The sequence below is a fragment of the Lagenorhynchus albirostris genome, chromosome 3, assembly GCF_949774975.1.
Source record: "Lagenorhynchus albirostris chromosome 3, mLagAlb1.1, whole genome shotgun sequence".
Taxonomy (NCBI): domain Eukaryota; kingdom Metazoa; phylum Chordata; class Mammalia; order Artiodactyla; family Delphinidae; genus Lagenorhynchus; species Lagenorhynchus albirostris.
In genome coordinates, this window is record NC_083097.1 from 151,956,717 (window position 1) to 151,980,016 (window position 23,300).

General features: G+C 55.1%; 2 protein-coding genes across 6 annotated transcripts in view; one reads left to right on the forward strand and one right to left on the reverse strand.

The window, feature by feature from the left end:
* The window catches only part of UNC5A (unc-5 netrin receptor A), a 62,532-nt gene extending 57,783 nt beyond the window's left edge, over window positions 1–4,749 (forward strand). For both annotated transcript variants that reach the window (XM_060144267.1, XM_060144269.1), the window contains 7 exons: window positions 1,160–1,247; window positions 1,473–1,641; window positions 1,798–2,031; window positions 2,161–2,310; window positions 2,395–2,559; window positions 3,190–3,368; window positions 3,606–4,749. In XM_060144267.1, coding sequence (XP_060000250.1) covers window positions 1,160–1,247; window positions 1,473–1,641; window positions 1,798–2,031; window positions 2,161–2,310; window positions 2,395–2,559; window positions 3,190–3,368; window positions 3,606–3,771 — 1,151 coding nt within the window. In that variant the 3' untranslated portion in view covers window positions 3,772–4,749. The remainder of the gene's footprint in view (window positions 1–1,159; window positions 1,248–1,472; window positions 1,642–1,797; window positions 2,032–2,160; window positions 2,311–2,394; window positions 2,560–3,189; window positions 3,369–3,605) is intronic.
* On the reverse strand, window positions 4,722–21,853 carry HK3 (hexokinase 3). 4 transcript variants are annotated; one of them, XM_060144263.1, is made up of 19 exons: window positions 21,784–21,853; window positions 18,859–18,980; window positions 14,932–15,094; window positions 14,568–14,722; window positions 14,365–14,484; window positions 14,185–14,280; window positions 13,178–13,277; window positions 12,915–13,098; window positions 12,262–12,417; window positions 11,877–12,110; window positions 11,228–11,523; window positions 10,985–11,124; window positions 10,787–10,906; window positions 8,132–8,227; window positions 7,863–7,962; window positions 5,801–5,984; window positions 5,533–5,688; window positions 5,140–5,373; window positions 4,722–5,052 (listed from the first exon to the last, which is right to left on the reverse strand). In XM_060144263.1, exons 2-19 carry the CDS (start codon window positions 18,952–18,954, stop codon window positions 4,908–4,910), a joined length of 2,775 nt encoding a protein of 924 aa, XP_060000246.1. In that variant the 5' UTR covers window positions 18,955–18,980; window positions 21,784–21,853; the 3' UTR covers window positions 4,722–4,907. The 4 variants fall into 4 exon arrangements, with proteins under 4 accessions (XP_060000246.1, XP_060000247.1, XP_060000248.1 ...); XM_060144264.1 differs by lacking the exon at window positions 14,365–14,484; XM_060144265.1 differs by lacking the exons at window positions 14,185–14,280; window positions 14,365–14,484.
* Between the last annotated feature and the right edge of the window lie 1,447 nt (window positions 21,854–23,300).

Here is a 23,300-nt window from a genome sequence, read left to right on the forward strand (position 1 = left end):
AGCAGGGCTCATGGTTTTCCCCACCTTCCTGAGTACTCAGCATTAGCATTCACTGAATGAGTATTTGAGTGAGGGTACCCCCGCCACAGAGAGCATTCACACGTGGATCACCGAGACTATCACCAACCCTGGCAGCCGGTACCAGGAGGCAGCACAGGATAGAGAAGGGAGCAGTAGCTGCAAATACACCACCACTGGCTTCCCTCTCTCTCCTGGGCTTCAGTTGTGATATTCCAGCCACCCCACCTCAGAGCTGCCCACTCTGGAGAGCACGCATATGCTTTTGGACTTGGTGAGATAGCCATAGAATTTCTTCCCCTCTCCCTGTCATGAGCCTCTGAGGCCCCTCCTGATATAGGGGCTCTCTGTCCTAAAAGGGCAGGAAGGTGGGGCAGGACCGCTCCTTGCCATCCCCAGAGTGACTCCCCAGCCCCTGGCCTCACCGTGGCCTGCCCCCGCCTCTCCTCTGGAACCACCTCTCCCCAGCAGATGCTTTCTGATGCTGCCCCTGCAAGACGCTGAGACAAAGGCGAATCAGCCAGACAGGACGTGTGTGCAATGGCACCCAGACTAGGGAAGGTTACCAAAGTAGGCAAGATTGTTAAAGGCCCCAGCCCCACCTGCAGGGGGCCGCTGCCCAACAGGGAGCAAAGTCACCAGAGGTGGGGTGCCCACCCAGAGGTGGCCAAGCCGAGGGAGAGAGGAGGAACGTGAGCAGGCCAGGAGGGGGGAGTACTCAGAGGCACACTTAGGGTGGTGGCTCCAGAACAGCCAAGTACGCAGCACAGGCTAGGCCCACAGGCCAAGGGCCTTAAATATCCAGCCAAGGAGCTGGACTCGACCCTGGAGGCAGGGAAGCTTTTAAGTGGATGATGGGGCAGGTAGGTACAGTGTACCTGGGGGTTCCAGAGTTTTCTGTGCCCAAGCTAACTAGGCATTTCCCACCTGAGTTCCCGCAGCCACTCGGGGTCTCCCTGACTCAGCTTCATGCCTGTGCGGGTGGTTGGCCAGCCTGGCAGTCCCAGTGGCACTTCTGTTCCCAGGCCAAGCTGGCGCCAGTCAGTCCTCAGAGGGAGGCTCAGGGAGGGACTGGCGGAGTAAGGTGTTTGGTGTCTTTGCAGCCCTGGTAAGCCCCGGCTGTCCCCCCGCTCTGTCACAGGCATCAGCCTCCTCATCCCCCCAGACGCCATACCCCGAGGAAAGATCTACGAGATCTACCTCACACTGCACAAGCCGGAGGATGTGAGGTGTGGGCATGGGCCCTGCTGCTGGGACTGGGTGGGTCCTGTCCTTTCCTGCTGTCACCGTGACGCCCCTGCCCACCCCACTATTGGGCCTGGTCTGGCCTGGCCCGAGGGAGGGCAGGGGAAGAGGGGCTCCTAAGCTCCACCCAGCTCCACAGCCCCTAACCCCAGGGTCCCAGGGTGGCCCACTGATGCCTTTCCCTTCCCACCCATATTTCCCCACTTGAGGTTGCCCCTAGCCGGCTGTCAGACCCTGCTGAGTCCCATCGTTAGCTGTGGGCCCCCCGGAGTCCTGCTCACCCGGCCAGTCATCCTCGCCATGGACCACTGTGGGGAGCCCAGCCCCGAGAGCTGGAGCCTGCACCTCAAAAAGCAATCCTGCGAAGGCAGCTGGGAGGTGAGCCCCAAGCCTCCTCCCCACCCCAAGCTCAGGGTGGTGTCTGGCTTCCTGCCTGGCCCTTGAGCCACGCCCCCCCCCCCCCCACAACCAGTCTCCGGCCACTCCTCAGAGCTGTGGTTGGCTGCGAGCTGACCCACCAGGCCCTGCCTGCAGGATGTGCTGCACCTCGGCGAGGAGGCGCCCTCCCACCTCTACTACTGCCAGCTGGAGGCCGGCGCCTGCTATGTCTTCACGGAGCAGTTGGGCCGATTCGCACTGGTGGGAGAGGCTCTCAGCGTGGCCGCGGCCAAGCGCCTCAAGCTGCTTCTGTTTGCCCCCGTGGCCTGCACCTCCCTCGAGTACAACATCCGAGTCTACTGCCTGCATGACACCCACGATGCACTCAAGGTACCTTCCAGCCCCACCCTGCCACAGGGAGGCCGGCTCTGACGGCTGACCACCCCTGGCCCTAGGGAGGGGCCAGTAGAGAGGGGCGCTCCCAGCCCCCAGGCCTGGCTGACACCTGGGGCACTGCAGGAGGTGGTGCAGCTGGAGAAGCAGCTGGGAGGACAGCTGATCCAGGAGCCTCGCATCCTGCACTTCAAGGACAGTTACCACAACCTGCGCCTGTCCATCCATGACGTGCCCAGCTCCCTGTGGAAGAGCAAGCTCCTCGTCAGCTACCAGGTGCGGGCACTCAAGGTGCTTGGAGCTGGGCACACCTGAGCTGGGCACACCTGATGCCACCTCTCTGTCACCCCCCACCCCCAGGAGATCCCCTTTTATCACATCTGGAATGGTACACAGCAGTACCTGCACTGTACCTTCACCTTGGAGCGCGTCAGCCCCAGCACCAGCGACCTGGCCTGCAAGGTGTGGGTATGGCAGGTGGAGGGCGACGGGCAGAGCTTCAACATCAACTTCAACATCACCAAGGTGGGCAGCACTGCCATAATGTGCTCCCCCACTGGGCCTACCCTGCCACCAAGCCCTCCTCCTAGAAACTGCTTGGTAGCTCCCTCCAAGTCTCCCAGGGAGGGAGGTGCAGATGCACATGTAGACAGATGCAGACAGATGCTGTTGGACTTGGGGAGGAGGAGATGGGAGCAGCAGGGAGAGGAGGGGGAGATGGAGCTGGCCTGGGGACCTCGGAGGACTTCCCTGAGGAGGGACTTTTACTGGGCCTGGAAGGATGAGTAAGAGTTAGACAGGCAGCAATGAGGGAACTGAGTGTGGAGGACAGAGGCAGTGAGAGGACAGCAGTGAGTTCTGAGTGATCAGCAGAGTTCTGCTGGTCAGCAGAGGGTGGCAGAGGCGACCTAGGGAGGAGTGATGGGGTGGGAAGGAGAATGAGGTCAGAAGGCTCCTCTGCTCACTGGCTGTGTGACTGTGGGCAGGTCACTGCACCTCAATGCCCCAGTGAGCAGGGCCCTGGCCCACCGGGAAGCAACAGTGCGCACGCTGTCCCCATGCCCTGAGGTGGTCCAGGCATTCCCCCAGCGTGAAGTAGCAGTGGGCTGGGCTGGGCAAGTTGTAACGGTTACCTCCACCCCTCCCCACTTCCAGGACACGAGATTCGCTGAGCTGCTGGCCCTGGAGAGTGAAGGGGGGCTCCCAGCCCTAGTGGGCCCCAGTGCCTTCAAGATCCCCTTCCTCATTCGGCAGAAGATCATTACCAGCCTGGATCCACCCTGTAGCCGGGGTGCCGACTGGCGGACTCTGGCCCAGAAACTCCACCTGGACAGGTGGGTGGGAGATGGGCAGGGAGGGGCTGTGAAGGCCACCTGCAGTCCAGCCTGGGTGGAGAGGATGGTGGGGGGGCGGTGGACAAGACACACTCTGGGGCCTGTGCCCCAGCCACCAGCAGCTGGGGCATCCCCTTGGCTGAGTGAGGGGAGGCCCTGTCCTTGGGTGGTCTAGGAGGGTAGAGGCTGCAGCCTGAGGGAAGCCAGGCCACTGACGGGCTCCCCTCCCTTCTGCAGCCATCTCAGCTTCTTTGCCTCCAAGCCCAGCCCCACAGCCATGATCCTCAACCTGTGGGAGGCGCGGCACTTCCCCAACGGCAACCTCAGCCAGCTGGCTGCAGCAGTGGCCGGACTTGGCCAGCCAGATGCTGGCCTCTTCACAGTGTCAGAGGCCGAATGCTGAGGCCGGCGAGGCCCACAAAGCCTACACTCTCACCAGCTTTGGCACCCGCCAGGGACAGGCAGAAGCCACCACCGGGGAGAGCTGTGTGGACAGGCCCCCTCCTGGCAGACGCTATCCCCTAACACTGGCCCTTCAGACCCTGCCCGCACTCCTTCCCCTCCATGGCCTGCCTGGCCGGGCTGGCACTGCCACCTGCTCCGACTCTGCCCGGGGCCCAGGGTGGACAGTGCCTGGAGCCCGGGCTGGGCCCAGCCCATCTGTGTGTGTGTATGTGCGTGTGATGCTACCTCTCCTCCTGCCCCAGCCAGGGGGCCGCATACACACGGGCATACATGCACACGATGGGCTCGGGACGTGGCCCCCGGAGCTCCTGCCTGAGCTGGACCTTATGCAAACATTTCTGTGCCTGCTGGGTAGGGGCACATCTGAGGGGCCTGGCTCCAAGCCTGTGGGACTGAGGGCCACAGCTGAACAGGGGGCGGCCCCTGGATTCAGGCACACAACTACACACGGGCATGTGCCCATGCATGTCCCGTGTGCTCCTGTCACATGCATCCCCCCACACATGCATCTCATGCTGTACACCTGGAGGCTGCTCACGTCTCTCACGCCCGGTGTCAGTCCACATCTGCCTCTCACATGCTGCCCTTCTCCCACCCACCCAGGGACACCCAACGGCTCCTCTCTGATCCCCCCCTGCCCCCAGCCACGAGGAGCCCTGCCTGACGGGGCGTGTGAATATGCAACGGGAGTCCCGGGCTGGACAATGGCGAGTGTGCGTGCCGTGGCGTGCCCGTTCTTGGGGCTGGCCGGTGCCCCCGTGCGGGGCCTGTCATGTGAAGCTTGTGCCCTGACTCTGTTTTAAGTGCATTCGTGCACTTACACTTGGCCTTATGTACACAGCCTTGCCCGGCCGCCAGGGCGCGTAGGGATTTTAGCGGACGTGAATGTAAATAAATTATATATATATATTGCTAACCCAAGTGCTACTTCTCTCAGGGAGAGCTAGGGGTCCAGGCCAGTGGCCATGGAGGGGTCATACATGGCTGTTTTGGAAGTCCTGGGTGTCTGGACCTGGCTGGGGGACAGATGGGGTCCCAGCCCTGGTCCAACAAAGCTGGTTGCTGGAGACTTCTTCAGACACAGGTCATCTGGGCAAGGCGGCAGGCAACAGCGGTGACCAGGGCTGCACCTTTGCCGGACCCGTCCTCTGATTGCAGGAAGGTGACCACACAGCGAGGGGCCAGCTCCCGCACTGTGGCTGCCACCAGGCTGGAGAAGCTGTGAGGGGGAGAGGCCGAGGTGAGACCAGGTCAGCCGGGCTCCACCTGGCCATGCCTCCCTGCCCAGCCTGGCACCCAGACTCACTGAGGGTGCAACTTGTAGAGGGTTCCATCCACCCCCACGGACACAGTCAGCTCTTCCAGGCCCCGGTTCTCACGGATCTTCTCAACCACGGCAGCCACACCTGCCCCACAAAGCTGGGCGGCCCTCTGGGACACAGCCTGGCACACCTCCAGGACCATCAGGGCATCATCTGAGGTCAGGGACAGCCCCAGATCCTCCAGGATGGCTCGGACCTGCCTCAGGGCCAGGCTGTCACTGGGGACAGGAGGGAATAGAGCACAGAGAGGCAGGATCCTGCATGAGCGCCCCCTCTCATGGCTTTCTCGTCCTCTGGGTGCACCTCCCTCCAACCAGCATTCCACCCAACGATAGAGTCCTTTGGGAGGTGGAAGGAGATAATGCAGGCCTCAGCACCTTTCAATCTCAGAGAGAAACTTGGTCTTGAAGATGTCCCTGGTCTGAAGGCGCTGGGTCTGCTGGCCCCGGAAGAGAACTCCAAGGCTGGTCAAATGCAAGAGGGTGTGGCGCACAATCTCCCCCAGGTACATGCCACTGATCATCTTCTCAAACCTGCGTGAAAGTGTGTGTGCACACAGGGCAGGAGGCCCCAGCCCCGTGCCACCACCAGCCACATCACTAGTGCCAGCCACCACCAGTCACACCTGCCCAGCCCAACCCTCACCTCTGCTTGCCAGGGTTGATGGATGCCTGGTCCACACTTGCATCAAAACGGGTACTGAGCATGCTGAGAGAGCCATCGTCCCCAAAGGCACCCCACTCCATGTTGATGCACATGTGGCCTGAGTCCCCAGCCACACTTGCCACATTCCGGAGCTCCTCCATGTAGCAGGCATTGGTGCCAGTTCCTTCAGAGAGGCCAGATGGGGTGGAAGCCATTTACTGTTGCAGACAAGATCCCTCTGAGCCCTTCCCACAGAGATAGCAAAATCTGGGCTCATTTCCTACCTCTCCATCTCCCCATGCTCATTGGCCTGCCCAGAGCCCGGTCCTCCTTCCTTCCTCTCATCCCTTTTTCAGACCCTGCCACCATCAAGCCCCCCAGGACTCCACTACTTCCCCTACCAGCACCACCATCAGCGCATCTCCCATGCTACCCCAGGGTGCTCCCAAAATGCCCGTCATTCACATCATTCCCCTGAGAGATGTGTGACAGCCCCTGCTGTCACATGGGTGAGAGGCCCAAGCCTTCCTCGACTGGCCTTCCAGGTCTTTAGTCAAACAGTAGGTGCTGGGTCAGGAACCGGGGACATAAAAATGAGACACAAGGAGCTCCACAGTGGCCAGAGGTTGGGCAATGAGCAGCCAACTCTGATACTTCCTGTGTGTGCCCAAATAGAAGTGCAAAGAAAAGCATCATGGAACACCCAAGCACAGGTGAGTCTTCCTGCCTAGAAAGTCAGGAAAAGCTACAGAGAGAAAGTGACATTTGGATTTGACCTTGAAGCCAAGAAGCTTAGACAGAAGGCATACCCTGGGTAAAGGCTTTTCCTTCTTCTCCCCAACACACAACCAGCTCTAAGCAGGTCTGTTGGACCCTGGAATTACTCCATCCAGTTGTTAATTCACACAGCAATCTGGGCCTGCCTCTCTCGAGCATCTCCCGGTGCCAGACACTATGTTCAAGAAGCTCCCAGTCTCCTTCGAGGCTGCCACATACCTCCTGCTCTAAGAAACGGATGTCCAAGGAGCTATGGGATCCCTCCTTCCCCATCTAGCCAAATTCCTTTTTTTCTTTTCAAGGCTTTCTTTTCAAGTCTCACTCATGTCGGGACCCCTTCCTTTCTGATCTTGGCTTGTTGCCCTGGCATTTAGAGTCAGATTCAGCTCTCTCTGATGGCCACGTGCTCTTCTGGATTCAACCTTCACTAAACAGTTCCGAGAAGGCAGATATTTTCCCCTTCTTTATGTGTCTTCCTGTCCCTTCATCCAGCCCCCAACTGGCCACAGGAGAGGTGCTTAATAAAAACTTAGAATCTTGGGGACTTCCCTGGCCATCCAGTGGTTAAGACTCCACACTCCCAATGCAGGGGGCCCGGGTTCAATCCCTGATCAGGGAACTAGATCCTGCATGCCACAACTAAGATCCCTCATGCTGCAACTAAAAAGATCCTGCGTGCCACAACTAAAGATCCCATGTGCCACAGCTAAGACCCAGCGTAGCCAAATAAATAAATAAATATTAAAAATTAAAAAAAAGACTTAGAATCTTGGACTATTCAAAGAACCATCTCAACTCATTCTCTGCACACACCCATCCCATCACTGGGGTCCCACCCAATTCCATATACTCTGTAGGCCATGAGCCAGGCATAATGCTACACTTTGTCCCCTCCCATTTCATCCTCATAACCCCTTAAGATAGGCATCATTATTATCTCCACCTTAGAGATGAGGAAACTGAGGCTCTGGTGATTTGCCCAAGGTCATACCAGTGGAAGTGGCAGAGCTAGTATTTCCACCCAAATCTGTATGACTCCAAAGCTCACATTCATTTAACAGATGGGCAAACTGAGGTTCAGAGAATTTAAATGACTGTGAGTCAGTAGCTAAGCTGGGCTAAACACCAAAGCTCCAGACCCTCAGCCCAATAGAGTGTTCCAGGGCCCCACTGAGTCAGGTAAGAGTGATGCCACATCCCCAAGGCCAGGGGAATGTTCAACTCAACAGGAGGCAGTAAATTAGCAACAGGCAGTAGGGGCACAAAACAGCAGGGCCCTCCTCACCTACGATGAGGCCAACCTTGCAATGGGGGTCCTCGTAGCCACAGGACATCATGGTCCCCACCGTGTCATTGACAATGGCAACCACATTCAGTTCCACTGCCTGCACACAAAAGGATGCTGCTAGTTGCTGGGCAACGTGGTCGTCACAGCAACTAGCACTGGACCCAGAGGTCTCTACTACAGAGGGCCCCCCACATCAGGCAGCGGGAGACCCTTTGCTCCCTTCAAGGCCTGTTACTCCAAAGCACCTCTGCAGGCAGACTACTTACCTGTCTGCGCCTGATGGCTTCCCGCAGCAGACACACAACATCTTGGCCCTCACAGTCAGATGCATTGAAACCCTTTGTCCAGTTCAGGAGGATGCCCTGGGGTGGGACCAAGAGGAAGCAGGAAGCTAGAGTTCCCTTGGAATCTCACTTTGCCTCCCCAAAGCCTGCATCCCATCAGAATGCAGTATATGATTCCTTCCCCACATAGGATTCTGTGCCTACTCTGTCATACGATTAAGGGCCTTGCCTTCTGCCCCCTCCCAATTCCCCAGGAGAATTCCAGTGTGAAGAAACCTATTAATAACCATCCAACCTACGTCTTCTACTTTTAGTGCCAGAATGCTCAGATAGTTTGAGGGTCTGGCCATTTTAAGACATCTGCCCAGGGCTTCCCTGGTGGCGCAGTGGTTGAGAGTCTGCTTGCCGATGCAGGGGACACGGGTTCGTGCCCCGGTCCGGGAAGATCCCACGTGCCGCGGAGCGGCTGCGCCCATGAGCCATGGCCGCTAAGCCTGCACGTCCGGAGCCTGTGCTCCGCAACAGGAGAGGCCACAACAGTGAGAGGCCCGCGTACCGCAAAAAAAAAAAGACATCTGCCCAGAAGGAATGGCCCTTTGTAATTGGGTTAGGAATTAACAGATCTGGTAAAATGAGTGCTGTGTGTGAGAAAGGGAAGGACAGAGAAGGCTCAGAGGTCCAAATAACAGCAGCGTTTGCTCTTCCAGAAAGAGCTAGCAAGAGTCACTTGAAAGGAAGGAATTCTCAGAGTTAGGACGGAGCCGTGTCAATGGGAGATTCACATGCATGTTCCAGATACGAGTGAAGGATGAATGGAAAAGCCAGAAACCAGACACCTGGGCAGGACAGGAGGGGACAAGACAATTTACTGTGAGAAACTGGCCTTAAATTGTGAACTTAGTAATGGGGACCTAGCTGTTCTTTTCTTATTGTGCTTCCTCTGAGGGAGAGGGCAGGGGAACTATTCCACCCACCATTAGGAGAAAATGACTGCTCTGCCCAAAGTAGACGCATGGAGAGCAGGTCTGGGAATCTTTGGGGCAGGAGACTTTAGACATATTAACTGACATTTCCCCCAGTAATATTTCCTTTTATTCCTTTCCCCATAAAACCACAAGATAGAGTGTTCTGTGCTCATTGTCTCAAAAACAGAAACCAGAGAGAGTGAGAGTGAATGAGAAGGAGAGCCAGATCATGAGTAACAGCAAAGTTTCCCCACTCCCAGATGAGAGAAAGACCCCCTGGTTTGGGGAAGGTGAGGTGGGCAGGAGTTAGAGCCAGGTTCCAGATGGCTTCCTGAGAAAGATGTCCTAGGCCCTCCACCCTGGGCATGCCCCTGTGGGGAAGGGGAGGATACAGAAGGGATTTGGATAATCTGAGAACAGAGGCAGCCTCTGCCCTCCTTCCCCACAGAGGGGAAGGTAAGGTATCAAGGGAGTTGTCAAGACCCAAGAGAGCAAGATGCAGAGTCCAAATGGCTGGGGCCTGGACGTTTCCCCCATGTCCCAGCTTGTCTGCACATTCTATACAGCAAAGGAGGGGCCCCTACCTGGATAAGGGGATCCCTGAATTGATTACCATTAAGTTTTCACTCCTGAAAAGAATGTGGGCTCAACATAGAAATTAAATTCTGTTAATAGGACCGTGTTTCCTGCATGCCTGATTTTGCACAGAGTCCCACCTGCTTCTCACACCTTACAAGGAATAATCAAAAGGTGCCAGAATAACTCAGGCTGGAGGAAGCAGATGAGCAAAGAGACATTGCTGACTGCATGATCCAAAGGAAAGCAGAGCACAGAGGCCCGTGTCTGAGAGGTCAGAGCAGGAGCAGAGGGTAGGCGAAAACCATAGGAAGGCTGGTTGGAGTAGAGTAGGCAGAGCTTCCCAGAGACCACAGGTGTGGAAGAACCTGGTGGGCACTTTCAGGGCCAGCAAGCTCCTCATCACAGGAGCTTTTCAGCAGAAGTTGGGGGTGTTGAGGAGGAGATTCCTGGGAGCTTGGATCAGAGGTCTGGGAGGAGCCGTCTCCATGGCAGGCCTTAGGTGTGTGCATGAAAAGTCTAGCATTCCTGATGAAGGATGCAGAGGTGTGCGCTGAGTGGATGTTGTGTCTAGACCTGTGCCCGCCCCTCTGCCAACCCCAACCAGGCCCTGAGAAGGATACCAGCAAGGCCGGGAATAGGAGAGAGGGCAAAGAAACCATGCAAACACAAGCCCCTTTGAGAGACAGAACAATCTGCTCTCTGCAGATACCCTCGGCATTACAACAGTGCTGTGAGTGAGACAGCCAGTGTGTCCTCTGGTCAGTCCCAACCTTGGCCTGCACTGCTCCCAAGTGCCCAGACCTAATTCTGGCTCCACTCTCCTGCCCACTGGCAGCCCCCAGGGGTAACCATGTCCTTCTCCATCCCACGCCTTTTCATGGCCCTGGATTCCAGGCCATTTTACCGCATCCCATCCACCTGGGCACATCACATCTGGAGAAACTGAGGCTGGGTGCAGGCCCAGCCCAGCAGTGCCTCCACCCAGCCCTCTCCCTAGCCCAGGAAGCCCTCTCCAGGCCTCCTGCCCACTCCAAGAAGAGTATGTTGGTGGAAAGCCCCTGAGGATGGCTTCCCGCAGCCCTCCCTCTCTCACCTGGTCCAGGCCGAGCTGCGTACATGGGAAGGAGAAGGTGAAACCCAGGGGGAGGCTCTGCCCACTCAGGCCCTGCTTCTCCTGGAAGTCCACGATGCAGTCCACAATGTGGTCAAAGAGCTGAGGAGTGGAGCAAGTCAGGGAGTAGACCACTTGGCCCTTCCCCGCCCCCTGACATCAGCTCCAGGTTGTGGGTACCTGCTGCCCAGAGCCCTGGGCCACGCACTCCGGGATGGAGTAGATCTGGCTGGTGATTTGCACACCTCCAGTGGCCACATGCACCAGGAGGACCCGGAAGTTGGTGCCTCCCAGGTCCAGGGCCAGGAAGTCCCCACGCTCTGTGGGGCAGAGACCCTCAGTGCCAGGTCAAAGCTGGAAGCTCCACCCCCACACATGCTGTGACCCCCAGGAGCCCATGTCCCATTCAGGCCAAGTCTTTACCACTGCCATCAGGCGTGTCCCGGACGTAAGTGGGCAGCATGCGGAGGGAGGAGGCTTCCCCTTGGAGTCCCTTGGCCATGGCCTCTCGCATCTGTGCCTGCACTGCTGCCAGCTGCTCACGGGTCAACCGGAATGGTGCCAGGGTCTCCTCCAGCAGGCACCGGTGGGCAGCCAGGCGGGCAGCCACAGCAGTCACCATTGCCACACCCTGGCCTCCCCCGTCCACAGAGGGTATGAAGGAGACATCACATTCGGGGGCCAGGAGCATCACTGTCTCCTGCAGGATGCTGAGGAACCTACACAGACACACATCAGGTGCACCCTGGCTTGGCACCTGGCCCTGACCCCCAGGGCTTGCAGAAGCCCTGGGCTCCCTCACTTCAAATCAATTCAATTCTAAACCCATCTATGCACCAACCATATGCCCAGTGCCCCCAGTGACACCCTCCCTTGCACAACCAAGAGAAGCCTCTTTCTCTCCTCTGACCTCTTCTGGCCTCCCCAGCCCCTGTCTGTCCTCACTTTGCTTGGGTGCCATTCATACCCATCGGCTTGCACCAGTGGTACCAGAGTGCCCTCTGGGTGTGTATCACAAACACACACTTGTTCCTGCTACCTGCTAACACAGGATCATCTGTATTCCCAATACCTGGGGTGTCGCTCAAACACTCGGCCTCCAGTGGCCACAGCGATCTGAAGTGTCTGCTGCTCCCGGCTGTGCTGGAGACGGGAGAGGACGGCAGCCAGGGCAGCTGCACAGAGCTGGGCAGCCCGCGTGCACACAGCCGCGCATACGTGCTGCACGAACTCGGCATCTGAGGCGCTCGGGTTCAGGCCCAAATCCTGCAGGATAGCGTGCACACAGGCTGCCCCAGCAGAGGGACTGGCGGGGACAGGGTGCTACTTTGGGGCTGAAGTAGCCCCAAAGCTCCCTGCCCCCACCAAAGCTCCATGGCTACCTCAGGGAAAGAGCATCCTCCCCATTCCCAAGTCAAGAACCCCTCTGTCGCAGCCCACTCGCCTCCCGCACTCACTCCTCTATCTCAGCCACATGTTCCAGGAGGATGCTGCCTTGCCTTAGCAGGGCAGGAGAGGTGTAGCCGCCAAAGAGGACCCCGCACTGGGCCAGGTGAGCCAGCACCAGCCGCACCAGCTCACCCAGGTACAGGCCCCCGATCATCTTCTCAAACCTACAGGCAGGAAGGGTGGCTGGACAGAGCCTTTCCTAAGCCCTCAGCCCACCTGGCCCCACCTCCAAGAACTCCCAAAGAGAGGTCATTTTCTTTGCGGTCCCTGCTGAAGGGTCCAGAAGCAAATGGCCTCCTAGGAGACAGTTGGGTGTTTACCCAGACCCCACTGCCCCCTCTGGCTTAGATTAGGTTCATGGGGGCTCCTGGAGGGTAGAAGGACCCAAGGAGGGTAGGAGACTCTTTGCTTGGCTACTCCCAACCCCCAACCCCCAACCCCTGCCAGAGCTGGCCAGAGTCAGGAATAAGGGAGGGCCAAGAGTTAAAAACTCTTCGTTCTAGAACCCATTCCTTCTTTGAGCCTGGCCAGGGCCCCCCAGGATGCAACCTGGAGAGCCTAGGAGCAAATGAGAGGGAGGGGCCTAGGGGCTGGAGTACAGGGACAACAGAGTGGGAGGGGAACAAAGCAGTGATGGGGCTAGAGCAGAAGGTTAGGCCACCTCTGGGCACCCAGATTCAGAGACTCGTGGTCCAGGGTGCGGTCGAAGATGGTCAGCACTGGCCCCAGGGCCCCATCATCACTGAAGGAGCCCCACTCGACGCTGATGCAGACTCGGCCCCGGTCCTCGTCTAGCACTGCCACATGCCGTGCCTCTTCCATGTAACACGCATTGGTGCCAGTGTCTGGCAGGGACACCCCATCAGGGCCTGTCCACCAGGCCTCCAGGCCCTCCATCCACCATCACAAATGGCTGTGACTCACCTACAACCAGCCCAACTTCACATGGCCCAACCCCTGGCTCGCAGCCCATCATGGTGCCCACTGTGTCATTCACCACGGCAACTACATCGATGCTGTAGGTCTGGACAACAGAGAGGACAGAGGTCAGGGAACCTGGGGTATGGGCAGGGCTGGGGCCCTGGCTTTGACGGAGACACACAGAGTCCCTGAAATGCGTGTCCGCATGCCCCACACATTTGCGTCACATATGCTCTAGGCCTTCCCACCCTATAGAGGATTTTCCTCCCATCCCACGCCTGCCCCTTGGCTCCTCTGCCCCCAGCTCAGGCCCTGGAGGTCTCAGGGGCTCTCAGGCTCAGCCATCACTTCCAGAACACCAGTGCTCCCCACAGGACCAGGACAAGGGTGAGCAAACATGTCACCTTGAAGGCTATGCTGTAGACACCTCTCTTGCTCACCCTGGTCCTGGCCTGGCTCCCCAAGCCTGCTCCTCTCAGCCCTGACTTCCAGCTACTCACACAGCACCGTGGTGGTTAGTCAGCATAGATCCAGAGTGGCCTTTCTCAGGCATCCAGACTTTTGAATATGCCCTTCTCTGAAATTAGACCTTCCTCCCCAGCCCCAGCTTATGCACCTGGCAAACTTCTCCTTCAAGTCTCTGCTCAAGTCGTAGTACACCCTTCCCTGTGCTCCCACAGTCATCGGAACCACATTCTCAACAGGGACAATCTTTTATTGGAATGCTTTCCCCACTAGACTTGTGAGGTCTCTGAGGACAGGGTCAAGTCTTTTCATCTTTGTTTCCCCCTACAGTCCTGAACGTTTATTTGACCTTTCTTAGCTTCAGTCTCCTTACCTATAAAATGAGAATGGTAGCAGCATTTACCCGAAGGTTACATGGATAAAGGGTATAAACACGAGAGGAAAGCAGGCTCTCCCAGAAGCATAGGAACAGCCTACATGTGCTGGGCCCAGGCCCAGGCCCAGACCACATGGGCATCCCTCCCTGCTCCCCTGCCTCTACTCACTCCCTGCCTCTGGATGGCGTCTCGTAGCAACTGGACCACATCCTGGCCTTCCACACCACTGCACCTAAAACCTTTGGTCCAGGAAATGAGGGTGCTCTGGAGGCAGAAAATTCAGGTCAATCCTCCAACAACCTTCATGGGGCTGCAGCCCCTCCACCCACTGTCCCTGTAGCCACTCACCTTGTCCAGCCCTGTCTGGTGACAAGGGAAGGAGAAGCTGAACCCAAGCTGTAGACCCTGATTGCCCACGGGGAGCGCATCCAGAAACTCAGATAGGCAGCGGGCGGCAAAGTCAAAGAGCTGTGGGGTGGGTTGGGGGCTTAGCTCTGCCCACTGGAGCCCCAGCTGCCCCCGGGCCCAGAGCCTGTGCAGTGAGTGCTCACCTGCTGACCAGGACCCAGCATCACCTCTTGGGGGATCACAAACTCCTGGCTTCGGGGCTCCATCTTGTGCCCCTCAATGCCCATCAGGGTCACCCACAGAACACGCAGTGAGGCCCCTGTGGCTCCCAGTTCCAGCACCACGAAGTCTCCTTGCTCTGTGGGAAAGCAGGTCACAGAAAGGCACGCAGCTGGTGAGAGCAAGCCCTCTTCTTCCCAGAAACATTCCCAAGGCCTGTGAAGTCTCATCAAGGGACCTTAGAGATGGGGACCTTAGAGATGGAGAAAGGGGTAAGGAACTCCCCCCTCCCCCAGATCAGAACCCTCTTACCAGTCCTGGCCACCCATGTTAGTCTATACCACCCACCAGTGCCATGTGGGGTAGACCCCACATATGTGGGCAGCATCCGGACAGCAGGGGCAGGGCTGGCCTGCCCCTTAAGGGCCTGCTCCATGGAGTCCAGTAGGCTGATTTGGATCTGCCGCAGCTGTGCCCCTGTCACCTTGAACTGCTGCAGGCATTCCTGTACCTGAGGAGAAACAGGCCGACATCTGGGCAGGAGCCCTGTTGGCCTAGCGAAGTTCCCCCACTCCAAACAGGACAGAGGTTAGCCTGGCCCAGTTCATACCTCCCTTCCCTAGCCCAGACCAGCACCCCACCCTTAGCTTCCCCAGGGGCTGGCCTGAGCCCTGCTTGAGCCCACTGTGAGCCTTGCTGAGCTCCCCAGCACCTGCCCAGCCTCACTCCTCGCCTCTTCACACACTGTGGCTTTCTTGCCGCTCACAGCCTACACCAGCTCCTGCACCCTCAGAAAGCTCCTTTCTGGTGGGAAGACCAACCCACTTCCTCCTGCTCCATTCCCTGTGGATCCTTTCAGCTCCTTCCAACCCCCTCTACTTCTTTGAATTCAGGGCTGGCAAGACCTCTCCCCTGTCACCCCACCAGTGATTTGCTCTGGTTCCCCAGGACCCAGAGCCGAGCTGCTCAGTGAATTGTTGTTAGATGAGCAAATGAATGAACAAATGTGTGGATGAACTTCAGGTTCAGGAGCTTCCCTCTTCCGATACACTCCACTCTAGAGCCCGAGTAAGCCCAGCCAGGAGAGTTTGGGGGCCACACCATGGAGGACAGTCCTCCCACAGTTTGCCGTCCTTCACACAGACATTGACTGAGCCCCTAATATGCACCCAGCACTATTCTAAGCACCATACACTGCACAGCCAGCTGAGTCTGCTCTTGTGGAATTCAATTCCAGTGTAGGGGGCAGAAAATAAGCACAGAAACATGTAATATGGTTCTGGTAGTACTGGTAGAAAAGAAAGGTAGAAATAGAAGTTCAGGAGTGACCAGGAGAGGAAGAGGTATTTTTGGATATTGGTCAGGGAAGGTCTCCCCGTGGAGGTGACCTAAATGAAGGAAAGGAATGAGCCATTTGAAGATATGGGGGAAGAGCACAAAGGGTTTTTCTTCAGAGCAAGGGGACGGATTTGGGGGAAGGCTGGCAAGGCGCAGATCAGAGTGAAGGGAGTGGCGGGCAGACAGGGAAAGCAGAGGATGGGACACCAGGTTCTTTTCCAGCAGAAGCTTGAGTTGGGGGAGCTTAAGAAAAGCTCCAGTATCTCACTTCTGTGTGGAAACTTCCCTGGGACAACCCTCTGGCCTGTCCTTCAAAGAGGCCTCAGCAGCCTCCCTGGGTTTTTCAGAGGGTCCCAGCCCCCGACTCCATTCTCCCAGGCTTAGCCTTTCCCGGGTCCCCACTGCCTGTCTCATAGGAATTCCATTCCTATGACCCGCTACCCCACACTGGGCCCGTATCTATAAAGTACCACTCAGGCACCTGGATAAGGAGGCAGGGAGAGCCAGGGAGGAGAGGCTGCCAACTGAGGGAGATGGGGGTAACTCAGTCCCACCCCTGCTTTAGGAAAAGAATGGGAAACAGATCCCTAAGGAGGCAAATGATCCTAACTGGAGTCCAGATGTTCAGTTCCATATTCACATTACTGCTTCCAGTAGCCATGCATGCTAGGAGGAGCTATTCCTGAGTCACAAATGAGGAAACTGAGGCTCAGAGAGGTATAGTCATCTGCTTAATCCAAGCAGCTATTAAGGGGCAGAGCGGGACTTGAACCCAGATCTGACTGCAGAGATGTTTCCACATAAATGTGAAGCCTTATAAAAACTAATAAAAACACCTGAAAAGAACCCAAAGCTGATGAAGTTGGCAGCAAAGAAACCCCCACAGGACATGGGATGAGAAAACTTAAATCTGAGTCCTTGCCCTGTCACTTCCTGGCTATGTGGCCCTGGGCAAGTTAAACTTCTCTCTGACATGGTAAGACTTAACAAGAGAATAACAATACTCAAAAGCACCCAGGAGCCATGTCTTGTTCATGGCTGTATCTCAGGGCCACAAGGAGTGGCTGGCTCTCAGGATTTGTTGACTAAGTGGTTGTGGTGGCATAAGAAAGGGGATAATGTATGTGAAAGTGTAAAGTGCTGTTCAGATGTGAGGGGTGTTTTATTATTGCTTAATGACAACATCAGAGTTATGGAGAAGTCAGTGGCTTGGGTAGATCGATGTTTTTCTTCCTTTTCCTCCCAGCTGCAGTGACAGGTGCAAGAGGAGTGACTATGAGATGGCAGAAGCCTCAAGAAACACAGGAGGACTTCCCTGGCTGACGCTGGTGGGCGCACAGCAGCCAGGAGAAGCTACTGGAGTCTCCCCTCAACCTCCCCCAAGAAGAGTGGGGAGAGACCTCAGCCAGGAGAGTGAGGAGCAAAGCATTAGAGAGAGGGTGGATTCAATGCGGCCTCAATGCTGGATCCTTTGACCAACTTGCTGTGTCCGTCAGTCAGGGCCCACCTCATCTCTCTGAGCAGGTTTTCTCCTCTGTCAAGCAGGAACAAAAATAGCACCCACTTCTCAGCGATGTTTTGAGGACTGAGAAGACAGTAGATGTGAAGGGGTGAGACAGTGGCTGGCCTATAGGACATGGGTTCCCTTTCCTCAGAGCACAAGGTAAAACTAGCCTGGGGAGCCTGACTCCATGACCCCTCTGGTGACAAAAAGAGTCCTGGCAGAAGGCACCAGGAAGGGACTCAGATGGGACTGCGTTCCGACTACACGTGGTTCTTAGATCATCATGGGAAGGGGAGCTGAGGTTGAAGCCTGCAGTGCTGAGTGGGGGCCCAAGGCCACAGGAAATTTGGCATCCATGTGAAGTCCCCCCAAAGCTGAAGAGACTTGTCTTTAAACTGCAGGTGTGTGCAATAAAGCCAGCAGGGTGGGTGTGGGACCAGCGCCAGAGTCTCAAGAGAGTGGTGTAAAGTGAAAGAGGTGATGGTGGCAGGCCCTAGAGCAAGCCCTGGCAGGGCAGGCACCGCGGCACAGTCATTGCACCCTTCTGTGGCCCAGCTAGGGATTGTGCACAGAAGAAATGTTTACAGGGTCTGGGGCAGACGTTGGACAAGGGTGAAGTGGGAGCATGAAATGCAGTGAGGGGGGACGCCCCTCTAGTTTGGGCAACAAGCCAAATCAAGCAGGTTTCAGAATGGGCTGGAAAGCTAAAGAAACTGCAGGGAACGATACAAGAACCCTTTCGTGGATGCCTCTCTGTGCAGGTCCTGTATCTCCATTAGCTCACTTAATCCTCCAGGGGTGGGAGGATTAGACTTTATTTTCCTCCATTTCAGTGTTGACGAAACAGAGACGAAGAGATGTGAATTGACTTACCCGAGTGTTTCCTGCTAGAGGGTGTGGTAGGCAAGGGCTTCTAAATCTTGGTCAAGATGACAGAAAAAAGAGAAATTCACTCTGAGCTAACCTGAGGCACAATAACCTTGCTGTACAACCTCCAAGTTGAGTTCAGCACTGAAATTCTCTCTGTGTGCCTGACTTCAGTGGCCGTGTTGAGGGGTGAAAGATGTGCAGGAATGACTTGAGAAGTGGGAAAAGGAAGGGCTTTAAGAACACAGCTTTCTACAAGAAAAACCCTGGAGGGTCCTTTCTAGACTTTGGAGATGAAACACCTCAGCTCAAGCTCCTGTCATGCCTTAAACTCAAGGTATGTCACCTCTCTAAGCCCCCTTCCTCGCCTGTAAAATGAGGAGATAATCCCCACCTTGTAGTGGTGTGGAGCCTTGAAGGAGAAAGCTACTAGATCAGATATGAAAGGCTCAGTAAACAGGAAAGGGCTGCATGGGTGTGAGCCAGTGGCCGCACGGCATCTTCTGCTGCTCCTGCTCTTAACAGCCTTGAATAGGCACGAGACAGGAACCCAGCGCTGAACTTACCAGCTCAGAGCTGTTTGAGGGGCAGGGCAAGCCTTCTTGGGGACAGCTGGGGACTCCTTCCCGTTGCTGCAACCCTAGAGACCCAATGAAGTCCATGTGGTTCCACGGTGGGGGGTGACCTCCTATGGGAGAAAAGGGTTCCTGGGTGAACCACGTACTCCACAGGTTGTGATGAACCTCGGAGGCTGTGATACAGACCCTTAACTTTCTTCCTTCTGAAGGGGACCAGGAAGGAAGATGTGGGCAGAGCTCAGAATCTCTGACCATCAAAATCCTTTAGTAAACAACCAGAAAGCCCTCATTTTCCAGAGCATGTACAACAAAAGAGCACTGGGAAGGCTGATTTCTAATCCCAATGCCATTCATTCAGTCATTCATTCACATTTACCAGTCCCTAATGCCTAATGTGCCACATGCTAGGGTACAGACAAAGCAGACCTAGGCCACACCCTCAGGGACCTCACAGCTTTACCAATAATCACAGTATGACTGACACAGGCAGTGACAGAGATGGACTTGCTGCTGTACTTGGGAGTTCAGGGATGTGCTAAAGGTTTGGAGCAAAGGCTGTGAGGTAAGGAGGGGCCAAAGACCTGCTGGAGAAGCAAGCAGGCTGGCTTGGCACCTTCATGCCAAGTTAAGGTGTGTAAATTTCCCGCTGAAGAGGGAAGTGGACAGGGGTGGATCTGTGCTTCAGAAAGGTGTTCCACTAATGCCATGACTTTGGGCAAATCATTTATGATTTCTTTGCATTTCAGTTTCTTCATCTGTAAAAAACAAGATAATATCTACCTTCACAAGGTTGTCATCAGAATTAAAAAGAGTAACAACAGGGAAAATGCTTTGGGAACTCTAATGTGCAGCATAAACGTCAGGGTGGGTTTTGGAAGGTGGGGTGATGCTGAGCTGAAAGAGCCCTGTGCTCATAGCTGAGGATGCAGCTCCTCACAAAGCAGCCACACCAGGTCTCTCCATCTCAAGGCCTACTTTATTTTCATCTACATATAAATAAAATGGGGACCAGGAAGTTTCCAAAGGAGCCTTCAATGATTCAGGTGCCCTGCAGAGGTGGAAGAAAAGGGAAATGCAATGGAGGGCCCAAGATGGGCAGAAGGCATCTGGCTACTGAATTATTCCCTCTCCTCCTTTAACAGCAGAACTTCAGGAAAGCTACCTTCCCACCTCTGCAACCCCTCCCCACCTGCCACTCCCCTCATGTCCATGAATTTGCCCTCCCCATGGCCACCTATGATCTCCTGACTGCCCAATACCAGCCTTTTCCTCAGTCCCCATGCTTTCATCCTCTCTCAGGCATGCAAAGCCATGAGAATTCTCTTCACTGCAAAATTCTCTTCTCCCTTGGCTGCAACAGTCAGTCTTCCCTGGGCCTCCTTCCTGAGTCTCTCATAGTCTTCGTCAATAACTCCTTCGCTCCTCTCCTCTTAAACAATGGGGCTCCCAAATTTCTGGCCATAGTCTTCTTCTCCACACTCCCTCTTTATCTCACTCATCCCCAAGGTTTGATTAAAACCTGTGTGAAGGTTCCCAAATCTACCCCTGTCCTGAGCCAAATCCCAAATTCCAATGGTCTGTTAGCATCTCTGGATGCTAGAGAAGCCTCCTCAAACTCAATGGTCAAAGCCACATTCATTTCCTCCTTCACTTTTCCCCACAAAATTCTTCCCGTCCTTCACCTTGGCTGGAGGCATTCATGTTGCCGCTATACATCCCTGACCCTCACTTCCTCTACGCAATAAGTTCTCAGGCTGAAAGAGCTGAGAGCGGAAAGAGCTCCCATGTGTCTCCACCTCCCAGTTCCTACAGCCACTGTCCTAGACCTTCCACCCATCTGATTATTCCAACAGCCTCCTAATTGATATTTGTGCTCCCATGTATCCATCTCGCCACCTTACCCACACCAAACATGTTACCAGAGTGATGTGCAAAAATAGATTTTATCATGTCATTCCCCACAATGTGAAGTAAGCCGTCACACTGTGATGGCTTCTACTGCAGAAAAAGAAAAGTTTTGTGACTTTGCAACCCCCTCACACTGTCCTCAACCCAAGCTTCCTCGCTTGCTACTCCCCTTCATATTCCAGCCACATTGACTATGAGCTTCATCCTGTCTCCTGCTGTCCAGCCTTCGTTCACAGCCTTCCCTGGAATTGCTGTCTGAGTCATCTCTGCTTCTTCAATGCCCAGCACAGGGCTTGAAATAGGTAGGTGCTAGTACAGCTTTGAAAAATTGAGAGGTGGGGAGTTCTTATTCAGAGAACCAAGAAATCAGTTTCCAAAAAATCTCCCCAAAGTCACATATACCTACACTCAAGTTGCTGTCACATCTGTCAAACATATGTTCCATATATGTTAGAAGTCTGTTTTGAGGATAAAATGGGATAACTGAGGCAATTACCTTTGGGAGGGGCCTAGGGCTACACACATGGTGAGATTTCACTCTCCTTTCGAGGCCCAGCTAGCTCAATCACTCATTCACTCTTATTCATTTCTTCTTCTATTCAACATTTATTCAGCACTTCTACATAACAGAGACTGAAGCTTCCCCCAAGTAACCCCAGTATTTACACTCCCAGTAAATGTATTCATTTCTGTCTCTTCCAGCTGAGAGTTCCTGTGGGGAGGGACATGTCTGCCATATCACTAGATCCCCAGAACCCAGCCCAGGGTCTGGGGATGTTTGAATAACTGTGGGCCTCTTGGCTTAATTCAGCTGAATCAGCTACATGGAACGAGCCTTCCTTCTGAAAGGTATCCCAGGACCTCTGCCGAGGATAGGAAGCACTATCGAGGACCAACCAGCTTAGCCTTTCCAGCCTCCACTCATCCAGGATGGACTAAGCAGGAGAGATGAGGGTAAGGAAGGGGCTAGAGCTGAGGCAGGCAGGAATTAGAGGAGAATCTTACCTGGGAGAAGCAGCAGTTGGTCACTCTTCTCAGACCTGGGCTCTTCTCTCTCAATGAGACATCCCACTGAACTGCTTTGTACTCAAAAGTGAAACTCACGAGTAATCTGACTTATAATGTCACCAAGCCCCACCCTCTCACAAGACACCAGCTAATTCAGGAAGATGCACTTCCCTCTGAGTCTGCCCTAAGAGGAGGCCAAGTTAGGCAGGGCCATGGTGCAAACTTAAGCAAGATCGCCACAGGAAGTTGGGAGTCCTGAAGTGGGTCAAGGAGCCTGGGATATCCCCTCTGCAATGCTGGGAGCTCCATCCATTTTACAAACACTCAGAGTCCGCAGTGGTTCATCCCTGGAAAGGAGCTAGAATAGCCTGGGAAATATGTAGTCCAATGGACAATTTTCCAAAATGTGTAACGACCTACTAAATGAACACGAGGCGATGTGGAAGCACAAGAGGAAGAGGCTAACTCTGCCCCAGAGTGGGCAGAAGTTGAGGAAGCTGAGCCCTGAAGGAAGAGTGGCAGTATGTCCTCACATGTACAAAATTGTGGAGCATAAGGCACCTTCATGGAATTGGGGTACAGCTCCAAGGACCTCAAGAGGATACATGTAGGTGAGGACACATGGTGGGAGAGGAGGCAGCCAGGCTGTGGAGTTCAGCCTTTAGTCTACAGGCCAAGGAGGAAGAGTAGGTTCACACCATGGGGCTTCTCTACTAGAAGGGGAAGAGGAATCTCAGCTGCAGTGGGGCTGTTGGCCACCAAGCTGGTTTCCCTGAACTAGTCTTCTTGAATGTACAGAAAGTTGGGGCAACACTGCCCACTGCTGTGGTCTAAATACTTTCGTTCCCCTCCCACCTAATTCTTATGTTGAAAACCTAATGCCCAAGGTGACGGTATTAAGAAGTGGGGTCTTTGGGAGGTGATTAGGTCATAAGGGTGGAGCCCTAATGAATGGGATTAGTACCCTCATCAGAGGCCCCAGACGGCTCCCTTGCCTCTTCTGCCATGTGAGGATACGAGAAGTTGGCGGTCTGCAACGTGGAAGAGGGCCTTCATCTGACCATCTGGCCAGGCTGGCACCCTGACCTCAGACATCCAGCCTCCGTAACTGTGAGAAATACATTTCTATTGTTTATAAGCCACTCAGTCTGTGGTACTTTTTAATTGCAGCCCAAATGGACTAAGATACTCGCCATGGCAGGAGACTAGACACGCTGCACCAATTTTCATTCCAGGGAAATTGGTGAGCAGATACTTTAAAACTCCAGGCTACCTCATCAACAGTAACCCTACCGTTAACCATAAACAGTACTCTGCCTCCACATGACACCAGGATGGAGACCAGGGATGATGGCTGTTGAATCAGTTTTGGCATAACTGGGCCTGGAAACATGCCACCTATCAGCCCTCCTGCACAGTTCACTGTGTAGCAATCAGGCATGTAGGCTCTGAGATTGGGAATGGGGGTGGGGAGGATAGACTGGCCATCATTCAAAACATACATCCTGCCTAGC